The sequence below is a fragment of the Giraffa tippelskirchi genome, chromosome 11 (genome assembly GCF_054371585.1).
Source record: "Giraffa tippelskirchi isolate mGirTip1 chromosome 11, T2T-mGirTip1v1.2.pri, whole genome shotgun sequence".
In the NCBI taxonomy this organism is placed as follows: domain Eukaryota; kingdom Metazoa; phylum Chordata; class Mammalia; order Artiodactyla; family Giraffidae; genus Giraffa; species Giraffa tippelskirchi.
Genome location: NC_137285.1, coordinates 119,706,444 through 119,725,203, shown reverse-complemented (window position 1 = coordinate 119,725,203; position 18,760 = coordinate 119,706,444). Strand labels below are relative to the sequence as shown.

The window sequence follows — 18,760 nt, the reverse complement described above, 5'->3', positions numbered from 1 at the left end:
ATTCTGGCTTCAGGTCCAGTCATTAATGCCTCATCCAAGAAAGGCAGTAGGACCTCCCTAATTCTTTTTCTGGTTCTGACAGCAGAGCCAGAGGTCGCCAAACTCTCAGGAGCCTGCACGAAGCATAGGTATCAGGTAGAGCTGAACAAGGCAGGTCTTCCTATTGGGCACAGGTAAGGTTCCTGTCAAATGTCGAATCAACCCAGGCACCTCTCAAGGTTCGGGTGCTCAACTAGACAAGGTTTGGCAGGGTTTGTTGGATTATCTAATTCTATTCCTATTCCACACTGAGAAGACGTCATCGGTCTTCTCTCTGGGCCTTAGTTTCTCCCCTCTAATAGCATGAGTGAGATCTGAGACTGCGAGAAGACTGAGATTACCCAGGGATTTTTGTGTGTGTGTGTATGTGTGTGTGTTTAACTTCCAATTCTGTCCGGTAAAGCTTTCTGGGTCAGAAAAATCTCAGTCTCTGCAGGTTTTGACAAAACATATACCTCCTCCAAGTCTTAACTGTCCTCTATTGTTGCAGAAGTTCTGGAATGACTGACAAGGAGACTGTGGCCTGGCTGTGGGCCAAGTTCTACTGTGTCTCCCACCACAAGTCAGGCTGTATCTCTTCCCAGTAGTTTACAGAAGTTCTGGTGTCAAAGGCTGACACTTAAATGTTTAGGTTGGGTTAATTTTACATACTTTGTTGAAAACCCAAGTGCTGTTTTTATTATAAAATTTTCTGATTATGGTTTTAAGTTCAGGTTCTGTCATTTCCATGTAGTTTCCATGTAAGTACAAAGTTTCTCAACTACAAAATTATGTATCTGCCTTAAAATTCTGCATTCATCTCTAGTATGGGGAGGATAATGATGGCATTTAAATCACAGTTGTGAGAAGAAAATGAGAGAATGAGTGTAAAGCATAAAGCATAAATCTATTACATTTTTAGTAAATGTTGCAGCTTCATCATCATTATGATCATCATTTTCATTTTTAATGTTATTATTACTATCATATAACAAATGTAGCTCATTGTAGAAAATTTAGTAATCCAGAAAATAGAAATAAGAAATCACCTTTTCATAGCACTTGGAAATAGATCACATTAAAATTTTGATTATAACCTTTCAGCCTTTTTATACAAAAAATGTATTTACAAAATTAGAAATTCAGCATATATGTGCAGTTTTTCATCTTATTTTTTCATTAATATTATACTGTGATTATTGCATTACACTATTTATTGTTCTTCAAAATTATTTAAATGATTGCATGATTTTCCTTAAATTCATGCTTTATAAGTGAACCTTTCATTCACCTATCTATTAATGATCATTTTCAAAGTATCACTATAATGGTCAGCACTGGACAGACATGTAAAATCATTGCCTCCAATTCTTCTACCAGAGGAGTTCTTGAATCAAAATGTATGAACATTATAAGGATCCTCACACAATTTGTGACAAACTGAGGCTAATTTACACAGCCTCAAGCAGAATAAGATATTGCTTATTAACCAACCCTTACTAGCACTGAGTATTATATTTTTCAATATTTCAAATTGATGAAGAAATTAAATTTCTATCTTAATTTTTAACTTTATTACTAGCAAAATAGAGTAATTTTCATATGCTTATTGGCCATTGAAACTTTTTGGTGAAATAAATCTTTGTGTCTTGTATTTTTCTTTTGAGGAGATTGTGTCATTTTAAAGGGGATTTCTATAGCTTGCTATATATTAGGTAGCCAAACAATTTTTATTATTTGTTGCTATTATTACAAATATTTTCCCAGTTTGTCATTAAGTTTTCCCTTTTGTTTATGGGTTATTTTGTGTTATAAGTGTTTTGTTCTTAATAATATTCAAGTATTTGTTCTTCAAATGAAAAAAAATACATTTTCAGTAAAAACTATAAAATGTGAAGAAGAAATTTAAAACTCTTGGAATTGTACCACTAAGATGTTAATGAAGAAATAGAACTGAAGGCTTTCTATATGTATTATGTAATACATATATAAATTTTATATTTAAAATAAATGTTTGATATTAAATATACTATCTTGTAGCACACTTTATCAACTTAGCAAAAACTTATTGAATATTTTCTCATGTCATTTGATTTTCTTATAAGATACATTTTAATTAATTCATAGTATTCATAATATAGATATGTATATGTAACAATTTATTTCACAATCTATTTTTATATAGTTAGATTGTTCTTTATCATATTTGTTTTAATTACGCTATTGTAAATAAAGCTGAGAGGAACATCCTAGTATATAAAATTTGCAGATAATCAATCTAAAATTGTAGATATGAAGTTGCTAGTTCAAAGAATCTCTGATACATAGTGTAAAATCCACTTATTGTTTGGACCTATAGTGTTTGAATGTTTATATTTCACATTTACCCAAAATAAATACCATGTTTAAAATTTTTTAAGAAAAAATGATCTCCTTTAAAAAATTGAACTTAATTTTTGAACTGTTTTTGAACTGACTTTGATCCGTTTTTCTCTTCTGGCATTTGATTTCTGATGACGTGAACTGAATGATTATAGATTTACTTAATTTTCCCTTGGGTAATTAGTAACAATATGTTGACATTTATCCTGTACACATTGTCTCCATTAAAATTTATCTTTTAATTTCTATGTTAAACTATTAATGCTTAAAATTATTTAATTTGTATATGTTAAAATCAATGAATATTTTATTTTTTGGATTCTGCTTTAGAATACATGCTGAGAAAGAACTTCAGAAAGCTAAAGTAAATAGTTACCTGTATTTTCTTCAATTCAGCTAAAGCTTCATGTTTACATTTAAATCATTTTCCATGTTGGGTATATTTTATTGTGTTATTTAATGTAAGAATGTAACATTTATTTTCCCCTCCAGTTGCCCCAGAGCTGCTTGTATATGCTGGTCCAGGGACTCATTCTGTTTCAGTTATGTGCCGAGAGTGATAGTCTTCAAAGCATGCGCAAATAAACACAATAAAATATTGTAATACTATGAGGAAATATATATTATCTGGTAATATTATAACATGTTTAAATACCTGCCAATGTATATGATCCCCACCTTTCGGAATTTTATGTTTCTTTGATGTGTACTATCTAGGGATTTTAGTTATAATTAGTGGGAAGGAAAAGGAAAAGCCTGCCTACTCCATCTTATAGACACAGAACTTCCTGATTTATTTTTTTCCTTTGCAGTTGAGCCAGAGTTTTTGTCTGGTTGCAGTTTACAGAATTTGTTTTAATTTGTTGTTTTAATCATTTGCTAGGTTGGTTAGTAAATAGAATTATTCCCCGTCCTCAAAATTTATAAAAAATTCGTATAAAGACATATGTCTGTGTGAATCTTTTAAAACTTGTTTGCATTTAGGGATTCTTTCAGTTCAAAAAATCATGTCTTCTTTTAGCTCAGAGATGTTTATTTTTCCTCTGGTACTTCTTTGAATATTCTTTTTCTTTTCTCCTTTGTTACATATTCTGGAATGCCTATTAAATTGATTTTATTTACTGAATTTTACTTCATTATTCTTCTTCTTATTTTTGTCTCTTTATTATTTTTTCTTTATAATTTAGATATAAATTCTCTTGTGTTCTAATTCATTAATACAGTTTTCTTAAGTTCTAACACTGGATTCTATAATTTTTAAATTTTATTATCATGATTTCCCCCCAGGTAGTCTTTTCTAACTATATCCTTGCTTTTGTTTTACTTTGTGTCAACTTTGGTTTTTACTGCTCCTAATGATGTTTTATTTCTGTTAGTAAATGTGTGTTGTTCTTACTATAGTTCTCCATCCACATCTAATTCCCTTTCATTTATCCCAGTCTCTTAGCCCACATTATTTTACAACTTTATCTCATAATGTCTCCATTAGAATTTAGTACTTTAGATTACCAAGATAACAAGAGAAGAAGAACCTCTTGATAACCAGTTGCAAATTAGAAGCAAATAATGTAAAATAAGGATCCAGTTGAGTCTGGACACCTTGATGTTAGTGGCGTTGATTCTCTCCTATCTTCAATGTGATTTGGCAAAAATTCCAATTGTAATTCTCGTAACCATTAATGAAATAATCCCCAGATCAAGTCAAAACTGTTCAGTGAAGCATGGTTTAATAGAAATCAGAGTACTTCAGAATCCAACAGATGTGGTTTAGACTCCAGATTTGCCACTTTAATTGCTATTTATTAACTTCTCTGGGGTCAGTTTCCTCACCTGTAGAATGCATATGTATAAGGATAAAGCATATGCATATGTTAATACATACTAGCTCCTCATTCACCTCCCAAATTCTAACCAGGCAAAAAAGACTTATGAAGAGGAGAAATTAATTAGATGCATTGATCTGCATCATAATCACAAAGATATTTCTAAAGTTATGATAAATTCACATGTATGTGTGCTTTAATGAAATCATGAACATTGTGCTTGTTTCTCAAAAGTTTATGTGTTTTTAGGAATATCACTGCCTCCCAAAATGGACCCTTTGGTGGCTTCTTCAGGGATGCATGGTTCTGATTAGGCATAAACTTTCCCTATATGTCAACGTACAAACAGAAATATATCAACTCTTCTGAAACCTGACCTAGGGCTGTTTCAGAGCTCATGCTGTGGCCATTCTCCCTTGCGCTTTTATTCTCAGATAACACAAGATAATTTCCCTTGCAACTGAGATCCTGATCTTGCCTCTTTCCCTGACACTAAGAAGGATTCTGAAAAACAAATCCAGAATCTGACTCTTCCAATCGAGAATCTCTATGACCACAGCTGGGGGTTCATTCCTATATTTATGGCTGAAGGAAATTGGACAAGAGTTAATGAGTTTATCCTCATGAGTTTCTCTTCCTTACCTACTGAAATACAGTCATTACTCTTCCTGACATTTCTATTCATCTACCTGGTTACTCTGCTGGGAAACAGCCTCATCATTCTGGTTACCCTGGCTGACCCCATGCTGCACAGCCCCATGTACTTCTTCCTCAGGAACTTGTCCTTCTTAGAGATTGGCTTCAACCTAGTCATTGTGCCCAAGATGCTGGGGACCCTGATTGCTCAGGGCACAACCATCTCCTTTCTTGGCTGTGCCACTCAGATGTATTTCTTCTTCTTCTTTGGGGTTTCTGAATGCTCCCTCCTGGCCACCATGGCCTATGACCGCTATGTAGCCGTCTGCAGTCCCTTGCACTACCCGGTCATCATGAATCCAAGGACACGTGCCAAACTGGCAGCTGTCTCCTGGTTTCCAGGCCTTCCTGTAGCTACTGTGCAGACCACGTGGCTCTTCAGCTTTCCATTCTGTGGCATCAACAAGGTGAACCACTTCTTCTGTGACAGCCCGCCTGTGCTGAGGCTGGTCTGTGCAGACACAGCACTGTTTGAGATCTATGCCATCATTGGAACCATTCTGGTTGTCATGATACCCTGCTTGCTGATCCTATGTTCCTACACTCGCATTGCTGCTGCCATCCTGAAGATTCCATCAGCTAAGGGGAAGCATGAAGCCTTCTCTACCTGCTCCTCTCACCTGCTCGTTGTCTCCCTTTTCTATGTATCTTTAAGCCTCGTCTACTTCCGACCTAAGTCCAATAATTCTCCTGAGAGCAAGAAAGTGCTATCACTGTCCTACACTGTTGTGACTCCCGTGTTGAACCCCATCATCTACAGCCTAAGAAATAATGAGGTGAAGAATGCCCTTAGCTGGACTTTCCACAAGGCCCTAGGCCTTAGAAACTGCATCCCATAAGCATTAACAAATAATGCTAAAGTTTATCAAATAGGGAACAATCAGTTTGATACTTAGAATCCCTCTGCCTAACTCCATTGTGAGGAAACCCACTGCTGAAATGAATATTGGAAAGCTCAGTGAAGAGAAAACATCACAGAGGTGGTTTAGACCTACCACTACCACCTGGAAAATTCCTCTGTTTGTCCAGTATAGACTTATATTCTTTTCTTGTTTTCAAGTTAACACTTCTGTGGCTAAATAATTCTAAATATTCACATTCCTCTTTCCATACTGCTAACAGTATGAAACTACTTATAATTCTAGCATGGGAACACACATAATAAAAAAGGGCAAAACCGGTCGAAAATCACCATGTCAGTTTGTCTTCCTTTGGGCAAATCTGACTCCACTCATCAGATAGGAAACTCGACTAGTCCACCTCCAGTGCATAACTCTCCTTACTGACTTACTTTAGTTTTCATGTCCTTGGGGGAGTGTTAGTTCTTCTAAGCTCACTGGTTGTAGTATGGATATGGGAAAGTGGATCAATAATTCCCATACCTACGCTTTTATAATGCTAGCAACCTCTTTATTCCTCATTCTATTTATCCTAGGAAGAATGACCTGAGCTTCCATTGGCTCTCTAGATTTGGGGTGTCAGTGGTTATTTGTTTAAAGGTCATTTTTTTTTTTAACTTTACAATATTGTATTGGTTTTGCCATACATACACTGACATGAATCCACCATGGGTGTATATGTGTTCCCCATCCAGAACCCCCCTCCCACTTCCCTCCCCATCCCATCCCTCTGGGTCATCCCAGTGCACCAGCCCTGAGCACCCTGTATCATGGATCAAACCTGGACTGGCAATTCATTTCACATATGATAATTTACATGTTTCAATGCCATTCTCCCATATCATCCCATCCTCTCCCATAGAGTCCAAAAGACTGTTCTATACATCTGTGTCTCTTTTGCTGTCTTGCATATAGGTTATCGTTGACATCTTTCTAAATTCCATATATATGTGTTAGTATGCTGTATTGGTGTTTTTCTTTCTCACTTACTTCACTCTGTATAATAGGCTCCAGTTTCATCCACCTCATTAGAACTGATTCGAATGTATTCTTTTTAATGGCTGAGTAATATTCCATTGTGTATATGTACCACAGCTTTCTTATCCATTTGTCTGCTGATGGACATCTAGGTTGCTTCCATGTCCTGGCTATTATAAACAGTGCTGTGATGAACATTGGGGTACATGTGTCTCTTTCAATTCTGGTTTCCTCAGTGTGTATGCCCAGCAGTGGGAATGCTGGGTCATATGGCAGTTCTATTTCCAGTTTTTTAAGGAATCTCCACACTGTTTTCCATAGTGGCTGTGCTAGTTTGCATTCCCACCAACAGTGTAATAGGGTTCCCTTTTCCCCACACCCTCTCCAGCATTTATTGCTTGTAGACTTTTGGATAGCAGCCATTCTGACGGGCGTGAAATGGTACCTCATTGTGGTTTTGATTTGCATTTCTCTGATAATGAGTGATTTTGAGCATCTTTTCATGTGTTTGTTAGCCATCTGTATGTCTTCTTTGGAGAAATGTCTGTTTAGTTCTTTGGCCCACTTTTTGATTGGGTCATTTATTTTTCTGGAATTGAGCTGCAGGAGTTGCTTGTATATTTTTGAGATTAATTCTTTGTTCATTGCTTCATTTACTATTATTTTCTCCCATTCTGAAGGCTGTCTTTTCACCTTGCTTATAGTTTCCATTGTTGTACAGAGGCTTTTAATTTTAATTAGGTCCCATTTGTTTATTTTTGCTTTTATTTCCAGTATTCTGGGAGGTGGGTCATAGAGGATCCTGCTGTGGTTTATGTCAGATAAAGGTCATTTTTAATCATTAGTTTTGTTTAGGTTCTTAACCTTGTTGAAGTAATATCATAAATTTCAATCATGATGCTGGTTTCATCAAAGTTTAAAATAGATCCAGCTAATTTCAGCATAGCTCTTCTATAACACAAAAGATTCCCCATTCTTTTTATAACTTCATAGTATTCTATTTTGTAGATATGACATAGTTTATTTGATGAGTCTTCTACAATTACAAAGAATAATTTTATGCATATACCTGTTTACATTTTTGCCAGTGCACCTGACATGTGGAAATCTGGAAGTCAGATTTATTGGTCAAAGTGTAAATATATAGTGTTTCTCTCTTGGCAAATTTCTCTCCAAACTTATTGTACCATTTTACACTCCCAACAGAAATTTATGAGGGTTCTTTTCTCCCGAGCCACAACAATAATACTTGTCACCAATCACTTAGAATTTAGGTTATGTAATAGGTGAAAAAATCATAATTAAATCTTAATTTGAGTGAATAAATTTTGAAGAGTACAGAGAGAACATGTGAGTAAGTCAGAGGAAAGATATGCATTTCATTTAGACTTCTTTTTATTTTTTTAAATCTTTATTGAATTTGTTACAATATTACTTTTGTTTTATGTTTTGGTTTTTTTTTTTGGCCGTGAGACATCTGGGATCTTAGTTCCCTGAACATGGATCGAACCCACACCCCTTGCATCAGAAGGCGAAATCTTAACCACTGGACTGCCAGGGGAGTCCACTCATTTAGACTTCTGAATTCATGATTTAGAGGATTTGCAGTTGGTGATGTCTTGGTACTCTACTTTCTCCACTTGAAAGCTTCTTTTGACCTTCATTTTAACCAAATTCATTTTATATTTTAAGGTCTATTACAACTCCTCAAGCAGCTAAATTACTCTTTCCTCAATCAGTTCAGTCGCTCAGTCGTGCCCAACTCTTTGTGACCCCATGTACTGCAGCACACCAGTCCTCCCTGTCCATCACTAACTCCTGGAGTTTGCTCAAACTCATGTGCATCGAGTTGGTGATGCCATCCAACCATCTCATCCTCTGTCGTCCCCTTCCCCTCCTGCCTTCAATCTTTCCCATTATCAGGGTCTTTTCCAATGAGTCAGTTCTTTGCATCAGGTGACCAAAGTATTGGAGTTTCAGCTTCAGCATCAGTCCTTCCAATGAATATTCAGGACTGATTTCCTTTACAATTGACTGGCTTGGTCTCCTTGCAGTCCAAGGGACTCTCAAGAGTCTTCTCCAACACCACAGTTCAAAAGCATCAATTCTTCAATGCTCAGCTTTCTTTATGGTCCAACTCTCACATCCATACATGACTACTGGAAAAACCATAGCCTTGACTAGACGGACCTTTGTTGGCAAAGTAATGGCTCTGCTTTTTAATATGCTGTCTAGGTTGGTCATAACTTTCCTTCCAAGGATTGAGCGTCTTTTAATTTCAAGGCTGCAGTCACCATCTGCAGTGATTTTGAAGCCCAAGAAAATAAAAGTCTGTCACTGTTTCCATTGTTTCCCCATCTATTTGCCATGAAGGGATGGGACTGGGTGCCATGATCTTCATTTTTTGAATGTTGAGTATTAAGCCAGCTTTTTCACTCTCCTCTTTCACTTTCATCAAGAGGCTCTTTAGTTCCTCTTTGCTTTCTGTCATAAGGGTGGTGTCATCTGCATATCTGAGGTTATTGGTATTTCTCCCAGCAATCCTGATTCCAGCTTGTGCTTGCATCTATTTTAAGTTTGTCAATGGACAAATTAAATTCTGTGTATACTATCCTATACTTATTTTTATATGTTTACCTTCCAAACAGTGTCAGACTTTATTTTTGGGGGTTCCAAAATCACTGCTGATGGTGATTGCAGCCATGAAATTAAAAGATGCTTACTCCTTGGAAGGAAGGTTATGACCAACCTAGATAGCATATTTAAAAGCAGAGACATTACTTTGCCAACAAAAGTCCGTCTAGTCAAGGCTATGGTTTTTCCAGTGGTCATGTATGGATGTGAGAGTTGTACGGTGAAGAAAGCTGAGCGCCGCAGAATTGATGTTTTTGAACTGTGGTGTTGCAGAAGACTCTTGAGAGTTCCTTGGACTGCGAGATCCAATCAATCCATCCTGAAGAAGATCAATCCTGGGTGTTCATTGGAAGGACTGATGTTGAAGCTGAAACTCCAATACTTTGGCCACCTCATGCAAAGAGTTGACTCATTGGAAAAGACCCTAATGCTGGGTAGGATTGGGGGCAGGAGGAGAAGGGGATGACAGAGGATGAGACAGTTGGATGGCATCACCGACTCGATGGACATGGGTTTGGGTAGACTCCGGGAGTTGGTGATGGACAGAGAGGCCTGTCGTGTTGCAATTCATGGGGTCGCAAAGAGTCAGACACGACTGAGCGACTGAACTGACTGACCTTCCCCCAATGTACCTGTGACTCTTTGAAAATGAATTCTGCACAAGTGTTTCTGTTTTAATATGACATAGACACTCCTGAAAACTTTTTGTTCTGCAAAACTCACATTAAAATACCATGGAGAAATAGGGTTAAGGCAGACTTTTCAACTCAATGGACATGAGTTTGAGTAAGCTCCGGTAGTTGGTGACAGGGAAGCCTGGCATACTGCAGTCCATGGTGTCGCAAAGAGTTGGACATGACTGAGCGACTGAACTGAACTGAACTGAGGCTTCTCAAAATATATGCAACTTTGAAGCTAGAGGTGGAAAATGAGGGAGAAGGTTGGTATTGGTAAATACCATATGGTAAATATGCCTTGTGGAAAAAGTCAAGCATGTATGTGCAGGCATTGTGCCAGATGCTAAGCAAACAATAATAAACAAGTCAGATGTGGCTACCTGTTTCGGTAAGAAACATGAAGTCAAAAGTCTATTCCAGAAGCACTGTAAGGAATGTCTAGATATGCATTAGGCTGTTTGGGTTAAGCCATAATCAGTTGGAGGAACTTTTATCTCAAACATGGACATCATCTTACTCCCTCAAGTTCAATTCCTATTCCGGAAGTGTTAAGGATTTTGAGATGTTAGCCTTTTCATCTTAACCAGTAGTTAATAGCCTGCCCTATTGAGAGCATCCTAAACAAACTGCTTATGGTTTTCATTAATATTCTCCAGTTTGCTTAGACAATGATTATTGAATTATCCTCTCTATGCCTGAAAACCTCTCCTGTGTCCAGGTCAGAAACAGTCCTAAGAACCAAGCCCAATAAGAATCAAAGTGAAAGGAGACGTAAAAGAATACTAGTATGGAAGAAATTAAATCACTACCTTGATGATACCTGCACTCCCATATTCATTGCTACACTTTTCACAATAGCCAATACATGGAAACCATCTAAGTGTCCATCAACATATGAATGGATAAAGAAAAGTGGCATATGTATACATATATACAATGCAATATTAATCAGCTGTAAAAAAAAAAAAAACAGAAGGAAATCTTGCTACTTGCCCTTGTGATATCATGAATGGAACTTGACAGCATTATGTTAAGTGAGATAATTAAGACTGAGAAAGACAGATATTGTATGATTTCACTTATATGTGGAATCTAAAAATACTGAACTCAAACAGAGATTAGAATGATGGTTGCCAGGACCTGGGTATGTTGAGGTTGGTCAAACGGTACAAACTCAGTTTTAAATAATTAAGTTCTGGGGATCAAATGTACTGCATAGTTACTCTAGTTAACAATACTGTGTTATATACTTGAAAGTTGCTAAGAGAGTAGATCTTAAATGTTTTCACCATACACACATAAACATACAGCTAATTATGTGAAGTAATGGGCCTGTTAACTAACTCTATTGTATTCATTTCACAATATACACATGTATCAAATCATCACATTATACACCTTAAACTTACACAATGTTCTATATCAATTATATCTCAATGAATCTGGGGGAAAAAAAAAGAATACCGGCATGCTCCTCTAGCCTCTCTCTGGTGGAAACCTTGGAGAATAGGCAGACCACTGAGTTTTGTTCCTTTTCTCTTGTAGCCTCACAAGTGCAGGAGAAGTTGAAGCTGCAGTAAAACCCGTCCTCCAAGGAAGGTTTCATGCAGAATCTTCATGAGATTCTGTACTCTTGGGAACCCCTCAAAACTCATACCTGTCAGAAAGTGAACCTTAGATTTCTCCTGAAGAAGAGGCAGTATTGCGGGAAGTCACTTCCCTAGAGTAAACAGCAGGGATCAGGGAGTCCTGAGACCCAACCTGAAATCCTCTAGAGTGAATGGCACAGGCCCAGCCCAGAGCTTCTCTGGAGTGACTAACGCTGCGCAGCTCAGACTGCTTTATAGCTGCTGGCCCCTCGTAGCTACCCGCAGTGTCTGAGACACTGGGACAAAGCTTCTTTGAGAACGTGACAAGGCAAACCCGAGTTCACCAGCAATGTGGACCAGGACAAGCACAAGCCAGAGTGTCTTTGGAAAGACTGGTACAGACACAGTACAGGACTTTTCTGAAGTGGCTTGCACAGACATCACCACAATTTAAAACTCCCCTGGAGTCACCCATTCAGACACAATCCAAAGCTGTTCTAGAGCGATGGACACAAACCAGGGCTTCTCTTCAAAGTGAAACAGACAAACCTCACTCACAGGAGGTAAGTGAAGGATGAGAAGGCAGGGCACAAACTTGAAACTCCTGTAAACAGGATGAGGGCTAACCACCAAGAAAGGTGTCCTCTTTGACACATTTCTGAGAGATAAGAAAGGTGAACAGAAGTCTCAAGTAAAACACATGGGGTTTTATAGAATTTGACAAAAGAAGTAGGACAAAAGGAATCTGCTAAAGAATAGGAAACAGTGATAAAATGTGTATTGTGCTTTAGACTCTTCAAAGTGTTTGCACGTGAATTATCTCATTTCATACCCACAACCACCCTGTCAGGTGGGTAGGCAATTATAATAACTGTCATTCTATAGTTGGAAAGAAACATAACTCAGAAAAGTTCATGTCAGTAGCTCTGTGTCTCACATCTAAAACACATAATAACCAGAACTTTAGCTCCCCCCAGATCCCTGCTGTGATAACTATGTGGTCTCAAAGTATCACTTATGTGGTAGTTTCACAAAGTTCTCTTAGGTGTGTTAACTAGTTCTTCCTTGTTGAAACAAAACATGGAATCTCCAAGATGTCATCCCTGAAAGGAGACAATGTGGATAGAGACATAGCTGGTCACACAACCTCAACTGAGAGGAGCAGGATTTCACATTTCCCCATAATGTCCCCTTCCCCTAGGAAAAGGACTCTCTTCCCCTCTATCACCCCTTCCTTACTTACTGGGAGAAAACAATATTAAAAACAGAAGAGAAAGGGGAAAGACATGGAAGAGAAAGAGAAGGAAGTCTAGGTCAAAAGAAAGAAATATAGAGAAAGATCAAAGCAAGTGAAGGATAACATGACGTGACACCTGTGGGAGGGAGGCCGACACAAAACCAAGAATCCTGCTTCATACTGTGTGTCGTGCAGCCCCAGGGTCCTAAGAAGAGGCATGAGGGGGCCATTGCAGGGGCCAGGAGAAAAGTGAATGCCAAGCAAATGGATCTCTTAGTCCGAGTCCCTGCCCTAGTTCATCCTCACTTAACTCAAGTTTTGAGAGTTCCCGAAAGACTTGGTTTGAAAGAAAAGGGAAGGAGCTCCTCTGCTTTAAAAGTCAGAAAATCTACTGTTATGCATATGTAAGTTCCCTCAGCTTCATTAACTAAGTGTTCAGAAATTCTTTTTGATAAGTTCTGAATTTGGAGCCCGAGAACCTTTTCTTTTCTGGACTCTTGTCACATCCTATCTAGTGTCTAAGTAGCGTCATCAGGAAATTCTCAAACTATGTTTGCTGCAGTATTCCTCTGGTTTCAACTGTCATATGACTTGGCCACACCTCATTGGATTGCTTTCTATCTGCCTAACACTGCTTTACCAAAAGGTTGGATTTAGAGGCTTCTTGTAACTATACAAACTGTAGCATATATTTTTATATATGTGTATATAAATTATATATAATTTTATACATGTGTGTATAAATTATATATAATTTTATACATGTGTTATATTATATAATTATATAATTATAATTATATATAAAATTATATATAATTTTATACATGTGTATATAAATTATATAACAGGCTTCTCTGGTAGCTCAGCTGGTAAAGAATCCGCCTGCAATGCAGGAGACCCTGGTTCAATTCCTGGGTCAGGAAGATACGCTGGAGAAGGAAATGGGTTACCCACTCCAGTATTCTTGCCTGGAGAATTCCATGGAGATAGGAGCCTGGAGGACTACAGTCCATGGAGTTACAAAGAGTCAGACACAACTGACTAACACACATACTATGTATAATATCAATAACAATAATGACTAATGATTCAAATGTTTTATAATTTTACATTTATTTCCACATCTCTTCAGTTCAGTTCAGTTGCTCAGTTGTGTCAGACTCTTTGCGACCCCATGGACTGCAGCACGCCCAGTTTCCTTGTCCATCACCAACTCCCAGAGCTTGCTCAAACTCATGTCCATAGAGTTGGTGATACCATCCAATCATCTCACCCTCTGTCGTCCCCTTCTCTTCCTGCCTTCAATCCTTCCCAGCATTAGGGTTTTTTCCAATGAGTCAGTTTTTCTCATCAGGTGGCTAAAGTATGGAGCTTCAGCTTCAGCATCAGTCCTTCCAATGAATATTCAGGACTGATTTCCTTTACAATTGACTGATTTGATCTCCTTGCAGTCCAAGGGACTCTCAAGAGTCTTCTGCAACACCACAGTTCAAAAGCATCAATTCTTCAATGCTCAGCTTTCTTTATGGTCCAATTCTCACATCCTTACATGACTACTGGAAAAACCATAGCTTTGAATAGATGGACCTTTGTTGGCAAAGTAATGGCTCTGCTTTTTAATATGCTGTCTAGGTTGATCATAGCTTTTCTTTCAAAGAGCAAGTGTCTTGTAATTTCATGACTGCAGTCACCATCTGCAGTGATTTTGGAGTCCAAGAAAATAAAGCCTGTCATTGTTTCCATTGTTTTCCCCTCTATTTGCCAGGAAGTGATGGGGCTGGATGCCATGATCTTCATTTTTTGAATGTTGAGTTTTAAGCCAGTTTTTTTCACTCTCTTCTTTCATTTTCATCAAGAGGCTCTTTAGTTTCTCTTTGGTTTCTGTTATAAGGGTGGTATCATCTGTATATCTGAGGCTATTGATATTTCTCCTGGCAGTGTTGATTCCAGCTTATGCTTCATCCAGCCTGGCATTTCACATGATGTACTCTGCATGTAAGTTAAATAAGCAGAGTGACAATATACAGCCTTGACGTACTCCTTTCCCAATTTGGAACCAGTCCGTTGTTCCATGTCTGGTTCTAACTGTTGCTTCTTGACCTGTATATAGATTTCTCGGGAGGCAGGTATGGTGGCTTGGTATTCCCATCTCTTTAAGAATTTTCCACGGTTTGCTGTGATCCACACAGTCAAACACTTTGGCGTAGTCAATATAGCAGAAGCAGACGTTTCTCTGGAACTCTCTTGCTTTTTCTATCCAGTGGATGTTGGAAATTTGATCTCTGATTCCTCTGCCTTTTGTAAATCCAGCTTGAACATCTGAAGTTCTTGGTTCACGTAGTGTTGAAGCCTGGCTTGGAGAATTTTGAGCATTACTTTGCTAGTGTGTGAGATGAGTGCAATTGTTCAGTGAGTTGAACATTCTTTGGCATTGCCTTTCTTTGGGATTGGGATGAAAACTGACCTTTTCCAGTCTTATGGCCACTGCTGAGTTTTCCAACTTTGCTGGCATATTGAGTGAAGCACTTTCACAGCATCATCTTTTAGGATTTGAAATAGCTCAACTCGAATTCCATCACCTTCACTAGCTTTGTTTGTAGTGATGCTTCCTAAGGTCCATTTGACTTCGCATTCCAGGATGTCTGGCTCTAGGTGAGTGATCACACCACCACACCATATCTCTTACCAGGTAATAATTTAAAACACTGTTAAGAGGATTTTTACAAATACCAAAAGATAGTGATGATTTTAATCCATCGTGGAATTCCTAAGAATTTCATGACAAAGAGCTGTATTAACTTTTTAAGATATTAGTGCACATGGACGTGTTCAGTTGCACAGTCTTCAGACTCTTTGCAAACGTATGGACTGTAGACTGCCAGGCTCCTCTGTCTATGGGATTCTCCAGGCAAGAACACTGAAGTGGGTTGCCATTCCCTTCTCCAGAGGATCTTTCCAAACCAGGGATTAAACCTGGGTCTCCCCATTGCAGGCAGATTCTTTACCATCTTAGTCACCAGGTGACCCCAAGATGTTAAGTCAATTAACTGATGGCATTAAGATAAATGCTAACTACTCATTCAACAAACATTTACTGTTACTTTGTGTGTACTAGATAATGTGATGTGGATATAATGATGGATACCTTTTGGTTTGTGGCTTAAAGAAGTGCACAATTTGCAGGCAAGGACACATATAAAGATAATTGTGACACAAAACCATTATTATAATAAGAGTATTTTAAAATCCTGGAGGAACACATTTCCTTCTCCAATGTATGAAAGGGAAAAGTGAAAGTGAAGTCGCTCAGTCGTGTCCGACTCTTCGCGACCCCATGGACTGTAGCCCACCAGGCTCCTCTGTCCATGGGATTTTCCAGGCAAGAGTACTGGAGTGGGGTGCCATTGCCTTCTCCGAGATGCACACATACACGATTATAAAGATGCTATAATAGCAGTTTACATCAAGTGTTAAAAGAGTAAAAGAATAATCCCTTGATCTGGCCAAAGGAGGACAGGGAAGTTCACACAGAAAATGATATTTCCACTGAGACTTGCAAAATTAGCAGAAAGTTATACATAGTTGCAGGAAGAGGTTCCCAGAGTAGAGAGCCACAGGCACAAAGGCAAGGAAGGGTGAGAGAACACCATGTGTGCACAGAACAGAAAGTACTTTGGTGTGATTAGAGCATCAGCTCTGTAGGGGATTTCAAACTGGAAAAATAAGCAGAAATCAGAGAAAAAGGCCTTTTAAGAATTTTACTTATTCCAAGAACAGTACAGAATGACTGAAAGACAGTTAGCAGGTAAATAACCTCATTCGAGCCACTGTCAGATCACATGCAAGTCAAGAATGGATCGAAGAGAATGAGATAGAGTCGGGTTCCTATAAGATTCTAGGCCACAGGACGTAAGAGCCGGAACCTAAAGCCATGGTGATAGAGATGGAGAAGGTGATGTTGAATCAGTGTTTAGGGAGAAAAATAATCAAGTTTGGGGGATGAATTAAGAATTTTTAACCCAGTTCCTGGGGACACAGCCAGGTGGCATCATTTCCTGAAATGAGGTAGATGAAAGTGGGGGGAGGGGGTGGTGGAGGTTGGGCAGGAAGAAGATATGACTCATCAATCTTTACATCTAAGGCTGTACTGTAGATGTATGCAGTCTTTTGTGTCTAAATTCCTTATGAATGTGCCTCACTGTGCCTACACACTGCCTATATAGGTATTTCCCTAATTATTTTTCATATCTTCTTCATTCTTCAATTAATAACAAATTACTGGGCATCTGCCTTGCAAGATGTTGGGATAAAAAGTTGAATAGCACAGTTTCTACTCTCAAGGAATATACCCCCTAGAAAATGAGATGGAGACATAAATTCATGATTATTCTAAGATAAGGACTGTGAAAGTGGTATTTCAGGTCTCCAGTGGTGCTAACACCTTGAAATGTTCTGCCCTTCTAGAAGTAATCTTGCTTCTTTTCTCCTTTGCTACCATCCTATGCTGAGTGCTCCAGCTTAGTCTCACCTGTGAGTTCAGATTCATTTCCATTCTCAGAGAGGGGGTGAAAGTGCCACTTAACAGGCAAACCCACGGTTTGGAGTCAGATGCCAACACTTGCTGGCTGCCTGACTTTAGGAAAATTACTTCACTTCTCTGGGCCTCAGATTCCTTGGATGTAAAGTGAAACTAGTGATAGTCCCTAGATCTTCTGGTAGTTGTGAAATAACCATAACACTTGCAAAACACTCAGAGTACTATCTAGTATTGACTTGGTGCTCAATAAATGTTCATTTTTACTATGAAAATAAATAAGATTTCTAAAAAGTTTCTATAAAGTAAGTGAGGCCCAGCTTGAGATTTTTAAAATAAATAGGAGTCAGGAAAAAAATTTAAATAACTCTTTCTCACTATTTTTGCTCTTTACCTCCCTCTTTCTCTCACCACCTTGACTTCACGTCTTGCACCCGGCTCAGGACTTTACTCAAAACTCATCTTCTCAGTGAGACCTTCTGTGACATGCCCCACACCCTAAATCCTGTCTTTTCCACTGCTTTATTCTTCTCATCATCTAACATAATAAACATTCTATTTATATAATTTAATATAATCCATATTTCCTGTTAAAAAGTGAGTTATATGAAGGTGGAGATTTTTGTTTGCTTTATTTACTAGTATATTATCTTCAATACCTAGAGCAGTGTCTGGCACACTAAATATAATATTTATTGAACAAATTATTTTTTTCTCTTAGGGATTGAAAATAAAAGGCTACAGTGATTTTGGGCAATAGATTATATAAGAAGTAGATTTTAGAAGGTAGATCTAGCTTTAAATCATTATAATTGTAATGACTAGCATTCACTGAGTGTATAGTCACCATGCAACGTGTTTTAGATTTATTCCTTCATTTAAGTTTATAGTCATCAGAAAAACTTTCTGGGTTCTAATTTTGAAGCTTAATTATTGGTATAATGGTGAAACCTTCTGATTCTTTTTAACAGGATTTAACATTACTAGTCACACTTGCATACTTGATTTGGTCTTTATTAATGTGTAAAATTTGTTTCATATTTCCTGAGAGTCAAGACACAATATAACCAGTAGCAGCCGATGAAAGGGTTCATATATAACATACCTAGATGCTCTCTATGGTCTGACAGTATTTTGAGTCTATGTTCTCTTTGTCTGATCACATATAGCCACATGCAGGGTATTTAGTCCTGTGATCAAGATAAACCACAGTTCCTACATTATTCATCTTCTTATTTAAACTACAATTGTCTGAGTTTAGAAATGTCTGAGTTTAGAATTGATTGTCTGAGT

General features: G+C 37.9%; 2 protein-coding genes across 2 annotated transcripts in view; both read left to right on the top strand.

Moving 5' to 3' along the window:
* The window catches only part of OR10A4 (olfactory receptor family 10 subfamily A member 4), a 44,693-nt gene that overhangs the window by 21,058 nt on the left and 4,875 nt on the right, over window positions 1-18,760 (top strand). The window contains exon 2 of the mRNA XM_081540909.1: window positions 11,653-12,259. The gene's annotated coding sequence lies outside the window, so the exon portion shown is untranslated. The remainder of the gene's footprint in view (window positions 1-11,652; window positions 12,260-18,760) is intronic.
* On the top strand, window positions 3,354-11,565 carry LOC145525831 (olfactory receptor 10A5). Its single transcript, XM_081539689.1, has 2 exons — window positions 3,354-8,407; window positions 9,963-11,565. Exon 1 carries the CDS (start codon window positions 4,805-4,807, stop codon window positions 5,756-5,758), a length of 954 nt encoding a protein of 317 aa, XP_081395815.1. The 5' UTR covers window positions 3,354-4,804; the 3' UTR covers window positions 5,759-8,407; window positions 9,963-11,565.

Excerpts from the sequence above, each read along its gene's own strand:
- LOC145525831 (XM_081539689.1), top strand. The coding sequence starts at position 4,805 with ATGGCTGAAGGAAATTGGACAAGAGTTAATGAGTTTATCCTCATGAGT.